This window comes from Lampetra fluviatilis, chromosome 11 (genome assembly GCF_964198595.1).
Source record: "Lampetra fluviatilis chromosome 11, kcLamFluv1.1, whole genome shotgun sequence".
NCBI classification, from domain to species: Eukaryota; Metazoa; Chordata; class Hyperoartia; order Petromyzontiformes; family Petromyzontidae; genus Lampetra; species Lampetra fluviatilis.
This window is the reverse complement of record NC_136285.1, coordinates 3,443,224-3,462,654: the sequence shown is the minus strand read 5'-3', so window position 1 is coordinate 3,462,654 and position 19,431 is coordinate 3,443,224. Positions and strand designations below refer to the sequence as shown.

The 19,431-nt window shown below is 49.8% G+C and overlaps 1 protein-coding gene across 2 annotated transcripts in view; it reads left to right on the top strand.

The window, feature by feature from the left end:
- The window catches only part of CDK17 (cyclin dependent kinase 17), a 136,222-nt gene that overhangs the window by 103,667 nt on the left and 13,124 nt on the right, over positions 1-19,431 (top strand). For both annotated transcript variants that reach the window (XM_078860812.1, XM_078860813.1), the window contains exons 3-10: positions 1,763-1,931; positions 5,770-5,940; positions 6,906-7,039; positions 8,835-8,960; positions 11,229-11,285; positions 13,609-13,723; positions 14,562-14,656; positions 15,458-15,520. In XM_078860812.1, coding sequence (XP_078716938.1) covers positions 1,802-1,931; positions 5,770-5,940; positions 6,906-7,039; positions 8,835-8,960; positions 11,229-11,285; positions 13,609-13,723; positions 14,562-14,656; positions 15,458-15,520 — 891 coding nt within the window. In that variant the 5' untranslated portion in view covers positions 1,763-1,801. The remainder of the gene's footprint in view (positions 1-1,762; positions 1,932-5,769; positions 5,941-6,905; positions 7,040-8,834; positions 8,961-11,228; positions 11,286-13,608; positions 13,724-14,561; positions 14,657-15,457; positions 15,521-19,431) is intronic.

The following is a 19,431-nucleotide window of genomic DNA, read 5'->3' as shown; positions in this document are numbered from 1 at the left end:
AGCCACTGGAGTTATTCAGTTTTTTATATAGAAAACTAATTTATTTAGAACTGCTTTTTGTGCTTAGTTTGTTGTCCTTCCCCCGCACATCTGATTAATTATCACGGTTGGCTACATACGGTGCGCAAGAAGTTGAACATACACACAATAGTAAAGAGTGTGTGTTGTGTTATGTTTGTACATGTGTGGGAATACGGCGCGTCATATTCGTTCGCGCGCTACGCTACAAATCCGGCTACCTGAGTTTGATTTCTAGCCACGGGGAAACATCGGTGGAAGTGCTATCGGACTTGGTCCTGCTCCGCCGCTATGTTGACTCGGCCTTAAATGAGTGGCAGGTGTTGCATTTAAACATCAGCGTTGGAGAGACCAGGGGCGATGGAGTGTGTTTGCTGGGCACAAGACCCCATCGTATGCCCGTTCTGCCTCTTCCAACACTTGCCCCGACAGTCTACGATGGCTCTACACAGGATCTTTGTCTCTGTCGGCGAGTGGTTGCACAATGGTTAATACACTGCGCTATGAACCCCCGTGACCTGTGTTCAGTGGCATCTGAACCTCTTTTGGGGGGCCCCATGTAGGTCTACTCATTCTGAAACTTCACACCACACCATCACCATTGCGGAGCCAATGATTCTCAGGCACGATGCTAGCCACACCACCCTCCTGTATGGGTAACTTCTCCATCCCTACACGTGCCCAAATCTTCTCTCTTCCTGATTACAACTGCAACACGGTAGCGAGATGTTAACTACCTCGCCTGGTTTCCAGGAGGTCGTGTGTTCGATCCCACCTCTGACGCCTGCATATTTGGAGTTTGCATGTTCTCCCCGTGGTCGTGTGGATTTTTCTACGGATTCTCCGGTTTTTCCCTCCACATTTAGAAACCTGTGTTTAGAGTATTTGGCTGCTATAAATGTCCACGTGATAAGCCACTTCGTTGAGCTATCATTTGTGGCGAGGTCGCTTCTGAAAATAGCTACAAAGCTCATTGGGCCTTACCTGGTAAAATAAAAATGTGTTTTAATAGTTTAGTTTGACACTTGCTTTCCACATATTGTGTGTGACTCAGCCTCAAATGCGTACCTGGTGCGATATGTAAATATCGCCACTCGGGAGACAAAGGTGTGGTATTGGCCACCCACCCCTACGTGTGCCGTGCCGGCCTTCATAGGTGCTTGCTAACAGCACTTACCCCAACAGTCTGTGAAAGGCTACACGGGTGATCTTATTTGTGTGTGTGTAGAAGGAATGACGTAAGAAGTGGTGAGTGGTCTGCTCCATGAACCTGGTGACCAACCAAAGTTCGATTCCCTGCCACGGCTAACACCGGTAGCTGTTATCTGAACCAGCCTTGGGCCACCCCTGATTCATCCTGGTGCAGCGTGTAAAACATCAGCACTGGGGAGATAAAGGCGACCGGGAATGGTGCTGGTCACACCCCCCCACCATTGTGCGCTGTGTCGGCCTTAATAGATCTTGCCCCAGCTGTCTATGTAGGCTACATGGGTGATTTTTGTCTGTGCGAGTTAACAGCACTAGCCCCCAACGATCTGTTAAAGGCTTAAATGGGTGATCTTGTTGTGTGTGTGTGCTCACAGCACTTGCCCCTATAGTCTGCTGAACGCTATATCGGGGATCTTTGGGTGCGAACAGCACTTTTCCCTTTGGTCTGTTAAAGGCTTATATGGGTGATCTTGTGTGTGTGCGCGAAGAGCACTTGCAATTTGGGTGATTTTTGTCTGTGTATGTGTGCTCGCAGGTGAGCGGCGCGTCGTGCGGCCGCGTGCGTCCGTGAGCGATGGACCGCATGAAGCGGCTCAAGCGGCGGCTGTCGGTGACGCTGCGCGTCGGCCGCACCATCGACGAGTCGCTGTCGGAGCTCGCCGAGCAGATGAACGTGGAGGACGGGGCCACGCGTGGGGACTGCGGTGAGCACCGCCGCTTCTCTCACCGCTTCTCTCTTGCTTCTCTCTCTCTTCTCTCTCTCTCGCTGCTTCTCTCTCACTGTGCCTGTGCTGTGCCCGCACCGCGCCCTGCAACTTGATCGACAAGAACGGCATGGAGTCATCGGAAGCACCGGTTGAGTCCAGTTGAGTTCAGTTGAGGCCTTAAATTAAATGTCTAGCGCCAGCAAATCGAGCAAAACTTGGGAGAAATCAATAATGGGTGTTCTACAAAGAGACTGCACCTCCCACCCACCACGGGAACATGGAAATCCCATAACCACCTGCTCAGGGTTGGCAATGGATACGAACACAGATAGTTCTCAAATTTTACATGGGAATAAATGTGAATGTTTAACTGTGTTTTATTGTTGTATTATTGATATTATTATTTTATGGTTGTTTACCCAGAAAAGCCTCACTAAGTCTCAAGACTTTTTTTTTATTTTTAAGGGGATCCTGCAAACTTTGTTGAATTCCAAACATCGTACACCCTTCTTGGCTGTGACATTCCCCCTCGAAGATGCCAGTGCAGCCATCAACCGCACCGGGACGGCAACAGGCCACGGTGCGCACACAATCTCCTTGGTGAATGGAAAATTAAAGACACAAGCGGCAGTGGTGCGACTGTGGCCGTGCAACCCAAACTGTGGACCATACAGAACTCCTCCAACGATCGAGGAGTAGCCAAATCTCCACGAACTCTCCCCCGAAGCCCATCTCGTCGCGGCCAGCAGACCTCTACATTGGCACTTCGCTCCTGATGCACGTCGCCGTCATGCGCAAGAATATAATTCCAGTTGAGCAATTAACAGGGAATTCATTCTTCCGCATTGGCAATTTTGGCCAATTACCGGTTGCATTGCCCGGTTTTGTTCGGCTATGGGAGGAAACCGGAGAACCCCGAGAGGAAACCCACCCAGAACAGGTGTAAAACGCACAGATTTTGCCGTGGTAAAGCGCGCCCGAGTCTGCAAGCGAGCCCAGGAACTAGCTGCGAGGCACAAGTTTTCACCGCTGGCACCGCCCCTGCCGGCTAAAGTCCTTGTGATGGCTCCCATGGATGTTTCAGGTCAACGCTGCGCCGCAACGTTCGCCGTCGAGCAGTGCTCGGGTGGCGGAGGGGGGGGATGGGGATGCCGCCGTTTAAGCTGCCAACGCGAGTCTTTGCGTGACCGTCGGGGGTCGCGGTGCGGCTCCCACGCCCGGCTCTTGTGCGCGCTCGTAGTCGGCAATGAATGGGGGGGGTGGGTGGGTGGGGTGGGGTGAGACGGCTCCGGCGCTGAATGCTCCGAGTGTACCGCCGCCGCCATCCGCCACATAATGGGCATTCACGCGAAGCCATTTAGCGTCTGAATTGTCCCGTTCGAATGGAGCAGCGCGGATTGCAAGGAAGTAGAAGAGGCACCGCGTTGACGACGACGCTCCGCCAGCACCACGAGCGACCGCGGCGGCGTCCATCGTCCCACGTTCGTCGCCGAGTTTTGCCGATCGCGCCCGGAATTCATGTCGACGCAAAGTACGCGGGCGTGGCGCGCATTGAGGGCGCAGTCGTGGCGGATGTCCTCTGATCTGCGGTCCGACCTCGCTCATTGTCCCGCCCGTTATCCGGAGCGCACCTCGTGTTGCCGTGAGCGGAATCCGCGCGGTTACCTAGAGGAGGTCCGACGTTCCGTAACATCGCGGATAGCAGGAAGAGAACATCTTGTCCTTAAACACGCCGTTACATTCCCCTTTGTTCCTTGGCGTCTGCTCTTGACATTAAGTGCCCGCTTCCCGTGTGGCTATGTTTAGGCAGTGGGAATTATATGGAGTGTCTTGTTTGCCCAGCAGGGAGGTGTCCCAGTGATGTTTATGCAGGGCCACTCCCCAGCTGTCCGGGCGAGTCAAACACAGCTGTCTGAGTGTGCTGACCCCGTGCCCCAGGGCTCCCTCATATGTGTGTGGGTATTCGTGTGGGTATTTGTGTGGGTATGTGTGTGAGTATGTGAGTTTCTGTTCTGGGGAGCGGTAATGCAGAGGTGAGCGCGCTGCGCTGCGAACCCGGTGACCCGAGTTCGATTCCCGATCACGGCCAACACCATTGACGATTATCTGATCCGGGCCTGGGCCTCTCCTAAGTTGACTCAGACTCAAATGAGTACCTGGTGCGATGTGTAAGCATAGCCACTAGGGAGACAAAGGCGGCCGGGCGTGTTGTTGGCCACCCACCCCCTCGTGCGCCATGCCGGCCTTCATAGGTGCTCGCTTGCACTTGCCCCAACAGTGTGTTCAGGCTATACAGGGGATCTTTGTCGTTGTCCTGTCGTGAGTTTGATTCCTGGCAATGCACATCAGTGGCAAGTGGTATCTGGACACTGCCCTCCATGGGTTGACTAACGAATGCCTGGTACTGTGTGTAAACGTCAGCACTCAGAGACCCACCGGTCGTGGTGCTGGCCACATCCCACCCGCTTGTGTTCCGCATTGGTCTTTATAGGGGCTCTCTCTCTCATGGCACTTGCCCCAACCGTCTGTTGAGGCTATATGGGGGATGTTTGTCTTTGTGCAAGCTGGGCTGGTGGTTTCTGCGTGCATAGCGCTCAACTCATATGCATGTACGTGCACTGAACTTTTTTCGCACCGTAAATAGCCAACCGTGCTAATCGGAGGCAGGAAATATAATCGTAACATTTTACATTTTAAATTCCGGTCGAGAGCGAACTCATCCCATCAGACCTGCAGGGTCGATAAAGCAGGCAGAGCCGCGCCCTGTGCAACGTCGTCGGTGGTTGCAACCCCCGGCGATGCTGTGCCCCCCCGACACGGAGGGGTGGAAATATAACCACCGGCCCAGGGCGCCCCATCAAAGACGAGCAGAGCGGATCGCTGCAGCGAGCACGGAGACATTTGACCCGAGTATTGACTCGGAGAGAATTGACGTGCGGAGCGAGGGCAGGGGCCACGTCTTGTCTGCACATCAACTGCTCGCAAATCTGGTTTGCATATATGTGCCATGTAAGATTGTAATGTCACTTTTTTGGGGAAATGTCGCAATTGCAAAACGTCAAATGGTTCGAGAATAGCCGGCAAGTTGAGTGCCTTGCAAATTCCGTGATGGAAATTTGGCACTGCATTTTTATTTTAATGCACAGTGAATGTTTGATAAAAGTGTTTGTCAGTTCAACTTTTATCAGTTACCTCCGCTGGTGCGCAAATACATTTGTCAAGATATCTATAAAAAGCCCCAAACTATTAGCAAAAAATGGTTTGTCCTTAAAAAAATGGTATGTCTTTCTATTTGCAAATGGTACCCTCCACATTAGTGCAAGCAATTCAACGTGCAGACATTGTTTTGTGATTAAATAGATTCTTATTCTTACGATGCTCATCGAATTATGCATGTGAGCATCATTTGTATATCCATGCAAATTTAATGCAGTTTGTTCTGTTTGGCGAATGGTTGTAATTAACGAAGCAGAGCAAAAAGGGTACGGTCTCAACCAGACCAGTAGCTCTGCACAGACGAATCTGATGCTGCTGACGATACTCACAGGATAAATAAAGTAATGGACTGATAACACGGTGCAAACGAGGCAGCACAAGAAAGCCAAAAAAAAGTTTTTATCCTTGAATCGAATAATGTTTCAGAATCTTGAGGATAAAATATACTGGCTGGTGGTGGGTTTTGTTGGGACGGCGAAAGGTGAATCTGAAAATCTCAGAATCCGCTTCCTGTACAAGGGAGACGCGTTGCCCGCTCCTCTGCATCGTCGCTCACGTTCCACCGCGACGTCGCTCACGGTCGTTTTGTACTCCCATCTCCCCCAACGTGCACCGGCAGAGCCCATCGTGAAGAACGGGAAGCCGCCCTCGTCGCAGAGCATGCACTCCTTCCTGCACCAGTACGCGGGCAGCCTCCGCAAGCCGCCTCTCCGCCGGCCGCACAGCGTCATCGGCAACGGCGGCTTCGGCTCCTACGTCAACATGCCCATCAACAACAACAACCGGCTCGGTGGGCGCGACGCACGCACCCTGCTGCTGCTGCCACCGCCGCATCCCCCGCTCTCCTCCTGTGTGCGTTGTCTGACGCGCTCCCTCTCTCGTCTGCCCCAGAGCCGCAGCGGCCGAGAGCTACCGTGCTCTTGGGTCCTGGCGCTTCTTGTCTAACGGGGGCGGCAAGGGGTGGCCGGGGCGCTCGGAGGGCACCGCTGAGAGATCCCGGGTTCGAATCCGGGATCCCTCAGTCTCCCCGTTGTTGAACCGAGTTCTCAAGTGCAACGAATTTGATGGTCTCAGACAGGTCATCGTTGGCTATGTGAATCAGAATGTTACATTTGGTTCTGCGATATCAGTTTGACTGTCATGCGGCGAACATTGGTCACTGTGTACAGGGACTGGTGGGAGAGTGCTGCTCTCTGCCGTTTGGACCAGAGATCAATTGAAGGGGGTATTCAGAGGCAGTGTAATGTCTTGAGTGTTAGGCATGCCCCGACTGGAGTTCAAAAGCCAAATTTGTCTTGGTCATTTACGCTCCCTTGGAGAGGTGGCGCTGATCGGTTGCATAGAGATGTCACATCCGGGAGACTTCCATCATGAGCTGTCGTGTAAAGAATATTGAGAGTTTCCCCATTTGTATTTGTGAATTTTCTTTTGCATTTTGGGTTCCTCCAACAAACACATTTTCTTCCATCGTTCATTGGTAAGTACAGGTAATGAATCAATCAGGGCATTGACCAAACTTTGCCGGTGACTTGCCTGCCGCTGTCAATGAGGCGAGGGACGATGTAGCTCTTAATGGAGCCATGGGGTCAACGCAGAACCCCAGGTGTCCGAGCCAACGGCCCAACTCACCGCCAAACATTCCAAACAGAACCCTCGTTTACAACAGTACTGAGACTCACAGCAGCTTTCCTGGACGTGCGAATCGACTGTTGCTATCGTCGTCATTTTCATCGTCGTCGTCGTCGTCTTCATCAGGAATTGTCCACGAGAACCTGAAGATCGGCTCTGACGGAGAGAGCGACCAGGCGTCCGGGACGTCCTCGGACGAGGTGCAGTCTCCCGTGCACGTGCGCATGCGCAACCACCAGAACCGGCGCATCTCCCAGGAGGTGGGGGCACGCACGCACTCACACGCGCAGACGCACTTTCCTGGTTCACTCACACACACACGCGTGCTCGCATGCTCATGTCTCACACGTGCGCATGCACACTCACGCACGTGCTTACACTCACACACGCACGCATGCTCACACATCTCACACATATGCTTCACACACACACGTACATACACAGCCGTGCACAGTTTCACACCAAATATAAAGATTATCCCTATAGCTTTAACAGACTGTTGGGGCAAGTGCTGTTAGCGAGCACCTATGAAGGCCGGCATGGCACACCAGGGGGTGGGTAGCCAGCACCACGCCCGACCGCCTTTTTATCCCTAGTGGCGATGTTAACACACCGCACCAGGTACTCATTTGAGGCCGTGAGTGGGAATCGAACCCAGGTGGCCGGGTTCGTAGCGCAGCGCGCTGACCGCTAAACCACCGCTTCCCACCGCTGCGCCACCGCTATCCACACCACACACGCACACATACAACGATACACACGCTCACGCATGCACACAGAAAGCCATTCACACTCTCGCATCAGAGATCCCCCGTATAGCCTCAACAGACTGTTGGCAGAAGTGCTGATAGTGAGCAACTCCGGGAAGGCAGGCACAGCACATTCACACATGCGCACACAGGCATGCATATGATGTGTGGGACTGGCGAGTTGTGATATGCGCTATGCATGGGTGCTATTGAAGTGCCTGTATTACTCGAGGCATTTATTTGGCTCTTGTTCAGATGCTTAGTGAAACATCTTGGGACAGAGATAAACACTGAATGAATTATTGTAGAATACTAATTTCACTGCTGGTCAGGCTGAACGTGCAAAACCAATGGGTGAGATGTGTTATTGACTTTGTCAGTAATCTAACCTTGGAGACTTCAGATTCGGATACTGGTGAGCTGACCTCTGAACCACAGTAGCTCTGTAGACACAATCCACTGCTGCTTAGGTAACGACAACAACTTTGGCGGGTCAAGGGGGCACAGTGGCAACGTCCGTGCCTCACAGCAATGAGGGCCTGGGTTCGATTCCTGACTCGGCTGCCTTTCTGAAGTGGCTTTTGTATATTCGTCTGCTGTTCCGCATCGGTTCCCTCCAGGTTCTCCAGTTCCCTCCCGTAGCAACAAAAAATAACACAATGCAACTGGCGTTGACCATAGCGTCCTGATGCTGAAAAACGCCCCTGCAGAATACGCGATTGGGGATTACGCAGCGGCAGCGTTTACCCCGACTGGGATGGCTTGGCAGGAATCTTGCTGAAAAAACAAGACTCTTGCGTCTTTCCCGCGTAAGCAAGCGAGCGTTATAATAAACAGATCATGTGACGGCAAAAGCCCACGTGAGATGTTGTGCTCTCCCAAGTCCAATGCACCTCCGTAACCGTGCCCACGCGGTTCTGGATTGAAAACTCACCATTTCTTTAAACTGCTTTTTGCGTTTAGTTTGTTTTCCAACCCCCGCACCTCTGAGTAGCACGGTTGGCTACATGCGGTGTGAAAGAAGTTCAACACACGCGCACATACATACAACGCAACCATTTATGGTCCCCCGCAGAGAGCCACTCAACCTTGCAGAACGTGGGAGAATGGAAACTGTATTGTTGCATCGCCGCTGCGACCGACGCGTTCGCTTTCCCGCGCCGACGCGGGGGCGAGAGCGTTGCGATGAGGATCGCTCGGCAGAGCTCGCACGGAAGGACGCTTGCGCAGAACCACAAACTAAATAAAACATCGGCGAGTGCCCCCCTCCCCTAACCTTGGTCACGTGCGTGCGTTCCGTCGGCAGGACCTGAACAAGCGGCTGTCTCTGCCGGCCGATATCCGCCTGCCGGAGGGATACCTGGAGAAGTTTCAGCTCAACGGCCGCTCCTTTGACGCGCCGCTGAGCCGGCGGCTGCGACGCGCCTCCTTGGTGGGGCTCCGGGCGTTTTGTTGTTTCTCCCTTTGTGTTAAAAAAACAATGCTGTGATGAGACCTTCACTTCAGAAACCTCTGGCAGCACCCGTGCATTATTACCCCATGTGCCAGAGAGTGGCTGTGGAACGTCATGTCACAGCAAGTCTCTCTGATTGCCATTGATGCACACTTGGGTGCTGCACCAAATCTATAAATAAATAAAAACCATCATTGTAACAGAATCATGGTGCCAGCTGCTAAACAATGAGTTTCAAATAACACGCACAAATGTGTAGAAAGGACGCAGCCTTTTTGTGCATATGCACACAAAACATCAGCATTTCCTGAAGAACTGCTTTGTGGCTCTCTGCCTTCCCGCTCAATTGGCATCGAGTGTTAATTGCTTGACAAACCGCTACTTTTGAGCATCGGAGGTGTAAATATGCCAGAGATAAGTGACAAAACGCAATTTAACAAAATGAAAAGGTTGCAGTCACCTCGCTGCTTGGCTTCAAACTCAGTAAATCCCACTGCTTCTGCCCCAGACGAGACGTGAGCAATCTAGGCCACCAGGCCTGCTCGCTAGAAATACCTGGTTGATCCTAATTAATTGTGAAAGAGACCGGATTGAGAGGGTAACTCGGCGTGGGGGGGGGGGATTAATGTCACATTAACAGGGAGGGCTGTGTAAACCTAAATGAGACCCTGTGTGCCTTTCAGCCACAGTGTATTATTAAGCTGGGCTCCCTCGTTTAGTGAGTTGTGAGTCGCATCCCGGTCACCAATAACTGTGCAACAACAAAAAACTGAATCCATTTTTCTTCAAGTTTTGTTTTTCACTGAATTCGCCAAAATGTCCACCTTTGAGTGTTCGTGAGCAGCCCAATTATAATGGGACTTCAGAAGTTGATCTCTGATGTCATCTTCCAGAAGGCGTTGTGCCTTGACACACTCTCAATGGATATTCCTTCATCCCGAGACCTGACACCGATTTGAATATTCATGGAGAATTTAAAAAAATGTTTAAACGATAAACATATCCAAAGGGTTGATCTATGTCCCAGTTAATCGGTTATTCAATGATGTCTAGAATCACATCAGAGGCGGTTTGGATGATATGATTATGTGTGGATTCAAATTGGAGGGCTTAACAACAGCATTGGGGATCATTTAGAGATGGTGAATGTTTAAATGCAACGCAGTGCAATTTGTCTGCGTAATGCGCGTAAATGTGACCATATGTTTTGATGATATACAAGAGGGGGCATTTGCATTGAGATGTCTTGGTAATGAGTGGGGATATTTTCAGCATGTTATATTCGGAGGAGAGAGAGAGAGAGGAACATCGATATTCTCATCGCTGAACAATTACAGAACTTGGCAGCTATTTTGTTATTTTTGGCTATTTTATTTTAGGGTTGAAATTTCTGTATTATTTTTGCCACGTTTATTATAGTTTCCTTTTAGCCAGCTAACGTTTCATGTCGCCACGGTGGCGAGATGTTAACTACCTCGCCTGGTATATAGGAGTTTGTGGGTTCAACCCCAACCCTGGCGCCTGTATATTTGAAGTTTGTGTGTTCTCCCTGTGGTTGCCTGGATTTTTCTCCGGGTCCTCCGGTTTTTCCCATCCACATTTATAATCCACGTGCGTTTAGAGTATATGGCTGCTATACATTTCCACATGATAAGCCACTTCATCAGGCTATCATTTGTGGCCAGGTCGCTTCTGAAATAGGGCTATATATCTCAGGCCTTATCTGGTAAAAACAAATTATAATAGACTAGCTTTACTACCCGGCTTCGCCCGAGACTTGGATTCTTGTCTTGGATTAATACACGGCCTACGCGGAGGGTAGGGGGGGTGACGTCAGCAGGCACACTGCATGACGCTGCCGCATGTGGGTGACATCACAGATGTGACGTCACCGCTCACTTGCCGTGCAAAATAATATTTCCATTATTGTGCCCCCCCTCCCCCAATATGCAAAAGTATATTTTTATACTCTTTGCATTGTGTACATTCTGGAAGCTACCCACATGCCAAATTTCAAGTTTGTTGCATGTTGGGAAGTATGCTAAACATTTCGAACAGATACACATATTCACAAATTTCCCTTTTATATATATAGAAGATGTTTTACATTCGTTTAATTTTGTAAAGTGTTTTGAAGATGCGGTTGCTCCATTAAAACGCACAGACAAATGTAATCAATCTCGTTCGTGTTTCCGTTGAGGGACGTGGCAATTAAATTTCTCCCCTTGTTGTTTTGCTCTCTCTCAGTCAGAAATTGGATTTGGGAAACTGGAAACCTACACGAAGCTCGACAAGCTTGGAGAGGTATTTAACGCGACTCGCCTACAGGCGCTGCATCTCACGTCGTTTCACATTGAATGCATTGCAAAGCAGCCCCCACAGCCTGTGCAAGACGCAGATGTTGTGTACTTCAGCAGTATTCGAATGTGAAGGTAATATTGCTGGATAACATTTGTCAATTTTTCAACGATGTATTGATAAAGTTTTCCTTATTTTGTTTATTTTGGTTTCGTTGGGAGCCCATGGGTATTTTAGGTCGTGTGTGTACGCAGACTAATTGCCCAGACCATGCTTTAACCTTCCTCACAATTCCTACAATTCTGCTCGACTTTTATAACGACCCTGGCTCCCTGTCTCCTATCGCTGTCTGTTTACATTTTTTATTCTCGTCTCTAAATCCCTCCATGGTCTTGGCCTACCCGACCTTGCTCCTCTCATCTCTCACTACTCTGTCCCATCCCGTCCGCCACGCTCCAAATCTCGACCGTCCCTCTCTGCGCCTTCCTCGCCCTGCGCCCAGTCTCGCTCTCTCGCTCTCCTGTTCCCTTCTTCCTCCCCTTCACTTGGAGCAACTCCCACTGCACATGAAACAATCGTCCTCACTGACCTGCTTCTGTTTTTTTTCTTAAAACAACCCCCATCTCTTCTCCTCTTGCCCATCCTGCAACTGCTACTCACTTCCCCCCAATTACAACCAGGCCTGCCAAATCCCTAGCATTACTCCTACCCCTATCGCTACCCCTATCGCTACCCCTATCACTTCCCCTATCACTACCCCTATCACTTCCCCTATCACTACCCCAACCCCTCATTAACGTATTGCGCCTGTTCTCCTGTCACCACAATTACACCACCACTTTGAATAACCCCACCGTTTATCTCAACCACTGTCATCTTATGTACAAATTTTTTTATAATTGCTGCAAAGTGCCTTGTATTCAGGCGCTATATAAGACACGATCAGTTGTATATAAGCCTCAGTCGGGCTCATTTCCTTGTTCAGGAGGGACCTGCAGCGAATATTTTTGCCCAATCCCTTGTAGATTATTTCTGCATGTGATAGGATGCTAGAGGACATGGAGAAATCCCACACGCACTCGGGGGAAACCCGAGAGATCACGTAGAGATGACCACTTGCTGTCCTGCATTCAAATGTCCACCTTATAGCCCAGCCATGGACCATTCCACATTCCCAAAGCAAGTGTCAGTGTTTTCATAGCACAACCATTGGAGGCTTCCCACCACGTGCTTCCAGAGTACCGGGAGAACAGCCACACACACACAGACACACACACACACAGACACACAGACACACACACACAGACACACACACACACAGACACAACAACAACAACCGCCATTCGCCACTAAGTGGCGGTGACGTCACCACGACGCTTGTGCCAGGCCAAGTGCACCCTGAGGCCACGTGAAGTGTCGAACGCCCGCTGGCAGGAGGTCACGGGGCAGACCCAGGTGCCACGGGTCGACTGACCGAGATGACCGAGATGACTGGCTGATGCACCACCTGTGCCCCCTACTGTACCAACTTGCTGTGCTTTAGCCACCCGGCGCTCCGCTCGTTGTTGTGAGTGTCGCTCCTCCGCCCTCCGTTGTTGTTGGTGGGCGACTGCCTCCAACTACACAGTAGCGTCCTTCACGATCCTCCTCCACTGAGGCCGATCTTGACACCGCTGGTACCAGTCATTGGCAAGTCCACTCAGCTCCACGTCCTCCTGTACCACATCACTCCATCTCTTCTCTAGCCCGTGCTGCGCCCGTTTAGCCCCCTTGATCCGGCCGAACAAAAGCTGTTTAGGCATGCGGTGGCTGGGCATGCGGGCTACATGACCCAGCCAACAGACACACACAGACACACACAGACACACACACACACAGACAACAAAGATCCCCCATATAGTCTTAACAGACTTTAGGGGCAAGTGCTGTTAGCGAGCACCTATGAAGGCCAGAACGGTACACGAGGGGGTGGGTGGCCAGCACCACGCCCGACCACCTTTGTCTCCCTAGTGGCAATGTTTACACACCGCCACCAGGTACTCATTTGAGGCTGTGCATCTAGAAGCATCCAGTAGCATCCCGCCTTGTGCGACGCTACTCTGAAGCAGCCGTTACAAGCGCTCTTTATTCCTACTCGCGCGACGTAGTTCCGTTCACTCAATGGCGTTATATCCGGTTCGCATCCGCGTTATAAAAAAACATGCGTTCCCCGATGCATTAATCGCGTTATATACAATTCGCGTTATGAAAGCACGCGTTACAGAAGAACAGACTGCGCTCAAATAATAACGCACCGATCGGTGGGTGAAATGACCTCGCCGTTGCGCAGGGCACGTACGCGACGGTGTACAAAGGCCGCAGCAAACTAACCGACAACCTGGTGGCTCTCAAGGAGATCCGCCTGGAGCACGAGGAGGGAGCGCCGTGCACGGCCATCCGCGAGGGTGAGAGCGCGAATAACAATGTTGCATACCCGTCATTTGGAATCGCGCGCATAGCCTGGCGCTCTGGAGGAAGGGCCGTCGCCTGAGACGTTCGCCTCTCGTCGAGTTTTCCTTTTAAATTCACGGCGTTGGTGACAAAACGTGTCGAGTGTGCATTTTGCTGTTTAGTGCTTTTGCATCGCTGTCAACGCAGCAGCAGCAGCAACAGCAGCAGCCTCGCCAAAAAATTGTGTGTTAAATAAAGAATGGTCAGGTGACCTCCATGACCCGCATGACGGGCCACGCGTCGTGACGGATACTGCGAGATCCGACCTTGTTTGTCCAGTCCTCGCCGAGCTGCATGGCATCCTGTTGCCGAATGAATGCATTTTAAGGTCGCACTCATTACACACAAAGTGCCTGCTACAAATAAACCACAATACCTTGAGATGTCGTCAAGGAGCATAAACCATCACGAAAACTCCGTTCGTCGTCGCAACAGCGGCGTTTCCCTAGCCATCTAACAAAGGCGGTCACCGCATTGCGAGCTTTCAGATGCGCTTCTGTAGTCGACTAGAACGCTCTTCCGTCCGACATTAGGAAACCACTAGCTCTGCACTTTTAAATCTAGTTTGAAAACTAAATTCTTTAGAGCTGCTTTGTGTGTTTAGATTGGTGTCCTTGCCCCGCACCTCCAATTAGCACGGTTGGCTGCGTACGGTGCGAAAGGAGTTCAACATACATTCGCGCGGAGGTGCGGTGGTCATGTGCTGCTGCTGCTGCTGCGTTGTGGTCATGTGCTACTGCTGCTGCGTTGACAGCGATGCAAAAGCACTGATGAGGACGTTGACGATTACAGTGTCGCTGTTGAAGGATCTGAAGCACGCCAACATCGTCACGCTGCACGACATCGTGCACACGGACAAGTCCCTCACCCTGGTCTTCGAGTACCTGGTGAGTGCCGTGCTTGCCACTGTGGTGGGAGGAGCACTTCGAATCGCGGTATGATGTTAACTACCTCGCCTGGTATACAGGATGTCATAGGTTTGATCCCTACTCTGATGCTTGTTGTATATATGGCGTTTGCATGTTCTCTCCCAATGGTCGCGTGGATTTTTCTCCGGGCCTTATGGTTTTTTCCTCCGCATTTAGAATGAACGTTCGTTTAGAGTATTTGTCTGCTATACATTTCATGTGGCTTAGCCACAAGTGGGAATGGAAAGGACGGGCGCCTTCCTGTGTGGAGTTTGTATGTCCTCCCCCTGCTCTCCGTGGGTTTCCTCCGGGTTCTCCCCTTTCCTCCAATAACTAAAACCACAGACAACGTAACAGCACAATTGCCCTTATTGATGTGCTATGAGGAAGAGCCATTGCCCGAAACGTCATCTGTTATATATTTTAGGCCGTGGTGTTCTTGACAACAGTTTTTTGTTTGTTTGTTATTTAAGCTTGTGCACCACTGTCCATGCAGCAGCATCACCACCGATATAATTCATGCAATGTAACTGGTGTTTACCAAACATCCCAATGCTGACAAATTACCTGCCAATTACTCCATTTGATTACACATAGCCGCAATATTGGCCCCTCTTCTGAGAAAACATGTCTTTCCTGGGTAAAAGAGAGTCTTGAGACGCTGTGAGGATTTCCTGGGTAAACAGGCATCATAATAATAATGAATAATAATTATAAAGCGTTTGCATGTAGTGTGGTACTCTCCAATGCTGCTGTGATGTCTCCGTATCCCTGATACAGGAGAAGGACTTGAAGCAGTACATGGACGACTGTGGAAACATCATGAGCATGCACAACGTGAAGGTGCGTCAGGTATCCGCACAGTCACACGTCGGGGTGCCACTTCTGTTGGTCGCGTATTTATCTCTCGGCAGACTCTATAGCCAGGCCAGGCCTTAGCAGACTCTATAACCAGGCCAGGCCATAACAGACTTTATAACCAGGCCAGGCCTTAGCAGACTCTATAACCAGGCCAGGCCTTAGCAGACTCTATAACCAGGCCAGGCCTTAGCAGACTCTATCACCAGGCCAGGCCTTAGCAGACTCTATCACCAGGCCAGGCCTTAGCAGACTCTAGAGCCAGGCCAGGCCTTAGCAGACCCTATCACCAGGCCAGGCCAGGCCTTAGCAGACTCTATAACCAGGCCAGGCCTTAGCAGACTCTATCACCAGGCCAGGCCTTAGCAGACTCTAGAGCCAGGCCAGGCCTTAGCAGACCCTATCACCAGGCCAGGCCTTAGCAGACTCTAGAGCCAGGCCAGGCCTTAGCAGACTCCAGAGCCAGGCCAGGCCTTAGCAGAGTCTATAACCAGGCCTGGCCTTAGCAGACTCTAGAGCCAGGCCAGGCCTTAGCAGACTCTATCACCAGGCCAGGCTTTAGCAGAGTCTATCATCAGGCCAGGCCTTAGCAGACTCAAAAACCAGGCCAGGCCGTAATAAGTGGTGAATGTGCGACCACTGGGCCATGTCATTGCCTCTAGTTTTATGATGTGCCAGAATTTTCTTATGATGTGCCACGATGGTTGGATGAATATCAGCTGATAAGTATATGTCTAGATTAGTTAAGCAGTACAATTGGGCAAAGGTTTTGAGGTTCTCCATACCAATCGTAGTCCTCAGTGTTTTACCCTATGCAGCTGCTGTGATTGCCCACTCTAAAGGTCGGGCCTGTAATATGGTTATCAAACTTACCACTATAAATGTGGCACCAAATGGCAGATAGTAATAATAATGTCTGGTTAGATCTTCTCAAGTAAAATTGATGGCCCCACATTTTTTTTTACGAAAAAAAAGTTAAACTTTGATGATGATGATGATGGACATAGGATCTTGCCATGATGTGCTCGCACTCGGTGAGCGTAAATGCATTTTTGTTACGATACAGCGTGGCTTTATTAAGTATTTATATGCATCTCAAGACACCCTATAAAAAATAAATGTGCATGTCCCTGAAGGTGTTAATATACTCTGTGTGGGTATATTATTTTAAAGAGCTAAGACTTGGTGAGTCATAGGCAGAGAATCGTCAAAAGGCTTTGAGCCCAAACTTTAACAGCGACGGTGAGAGGAGATGTACGTGAGGTGGAGGCCGTGTGAGATGAGAGAGGTGAGGCAGGCGGGGCGGGAGGCTACAAAGGACATTGAAGACAGTGAGAGTGCTTCATTGTTGTTATTGATCTAGGGGCTAGATTAGTTCGTGCTTCAAGGTGAAAATGTTTAGCCCTGTGTGTGATAATCCACTCGGCTGGCTCCATTATGAGTACACACGACTCACAGTTGTGGATTAAAATTCCGATTGCGGGGTCAGCTCTGCCCATCATTCTCCTCCTGGGGTTAATGACATGAGTGAACAGTGGTTGACCATGGGCTCAGGGGGGGGCCCCCAGTGGCAGCGACGAGGGCTGTCTGAAAAGCTTCGTTTGCAAGGAGCCATTTTGTTTGTTTTAGGTCGTGTTAAAAGCACGAGAAAGCCAAAACGTTCAACACAACCATGAAGTATACTCTTTGGTTCTTTCGATAAAGTCACATAGGTAGAAGAAAAATAATAATAGATCACGACGTTTCGATCGCCACACAAGCAACCGTGGGAGTCTCCCACCTGATCGAAAACGTCGTGATCTATTAGAATGTTTCTACCTACGTGACTTTACCGAAAGAACCAAAGAGTATGGATTACTGCAGTCACGAAAGCTTCAAATCAAGATACAACCATGAAGATTTGCATTTGTGAAGCACTTAAATGGCATGAGAGTAACGAGAATCCCTGTGTGCACACCGCAATACAACAGCATTGTTGTTGTGGTAATGAACGGATGAGGTAAAATCAACGTTAAGAGATAAACAGGATTTTAATATAAATGCATTAAGCATTAACGTATCTAATTCAATACCTCAATAAATACGTCTGCTGTCTCTAAACGTGTCTTTCAAGAGTAATTTTAACAGTTTTCTCAATTTACGAATGGGAGCGATCCACAATTTAGGTTTTACCCCGTGTGAGCACTGTTGCTCTACAGGTAAACAGTGTACTCAGTAGAAACGCACATTTAGTCTCATGCCCTTCATGTACAACTTGTCTTAATTATCTACTAAATTGCCGTGAATACAGTATTTTGTGGACATTATACAATTCATGACAGGTTAATAAAACAATTCGGATGGGATGTTTTGCTGTCACTGGGAGGCAATACATATTTGGACGTTGGCAGTCAACTGGCGTTCTGAAGCTGGAGATTATTTATGAAACGTCGATTATTATTTCATTGAAATTTAAACGAAATCCTCATAACTTTTTTAGAACAATACATCAAATGAATGTAATGCATCCTGGAGGATATGGAGCCATGGGATCGGCTCGTGCGTAGGTACTGGGCGGATTATTGCCCCGCATGATGGAGAGAGATGGCAGCAGCTTTGGTGAGGCCTTCATCCAGCAGTGGATTGACCATGGCCGATGATATTTATTATGACATTTTATCGCTGTTTCGTGAACAATAAAGCATCTGGTAAGACACTTTATTTTGCATCCTTGCAAGACAGTGCAATAGCTATAAGTGGGAAGTTCAGACCTTTCCTCCATTACATGTACCAAGTGCACAATGCAAAGAGGTCATTGCCCTTTCTCCATGACATCAGTGAGCTGGATGAGGGGGGAGGGGGGGATCAGCGTTGTCTTAAGAAGGCTTGTCTGCTCAGCACGCCACACTCCGATCTATCATCGCTTTGGCCGCATTGTTAAGCTTCTGTGGCGAGTGCGTGTCATCTCACACGGCTCCTCTCAGTGCTGACGGAGCAGTTGAGCCAATCGTGTAGCAGCATCTTAAATCCTGTTTCTCTCCTCAACCAGTCAAACGCGCCGTAGCAGGAAAAAAGCAAATGCTCGCGCTGCCAGATTTTTCTTGCATTTTATGATTTTGCTTGGCACCCTTTTTGTGGTTGTCACGAGATCAGGCTAAAGGTGAAGTCCCACAATCACTCACTCGCACCACTGCTTGCGGAAGGGCCTCCACTAGAGGGAGGCTCTAGAGAGCTGCTATGAGGGTATTTGGCCTACTCTTTCATGCTCGCTATACGTATGTATGTACATATGTATGTGTGTTGAACTTATTTCGCAAGCCGCGCTAATCGGAGGTGCGGGTTTGGAAGAGGTGGGAATTACCCACACTTTAACCCACCATGTGCAGACTTCTGGTCAACTAACTCGCTGTCGCTGCTGATATTTTAATTGGACACTCGGCCATTTCTTGGGCTGCGCTTCAAAGGGCACAGCGAGGCTACGTGCGATTGAACGCAGAGAGGTGTTTGAATATCGTAACACTCCAGATGTGGAGGGCTACTCACTAGCCTGCCAACATCGTGGGCTGAATATCGAGGGCGTGCAGTTACGCGAATATCTGTAGAGTGAATAAATGACACATTTCCCCACGGTTCCATTTCGTAGAGCTCTGAAGTTTTGAGGTTTCAGTAGCCATTGATTATAATTCGCGTTTTCGACTTTATTCGCGTGTGAATGTGTGTGTGAATAATCGGCTCTGTCCACACAAAGTCCTACCTGAATACACCTGAAGTATAAATGTTTAAAGTGACATGCTCACTGCCATCGAAAGTCATTAAGGAAATATTTATCTGCAATAGATTTCAATCATTCGCTAGCTGGTTGTGAAGGCACTGTGCGCATAACCCACCGTTTTGAAAGCACCTCCGATTAGCACGGA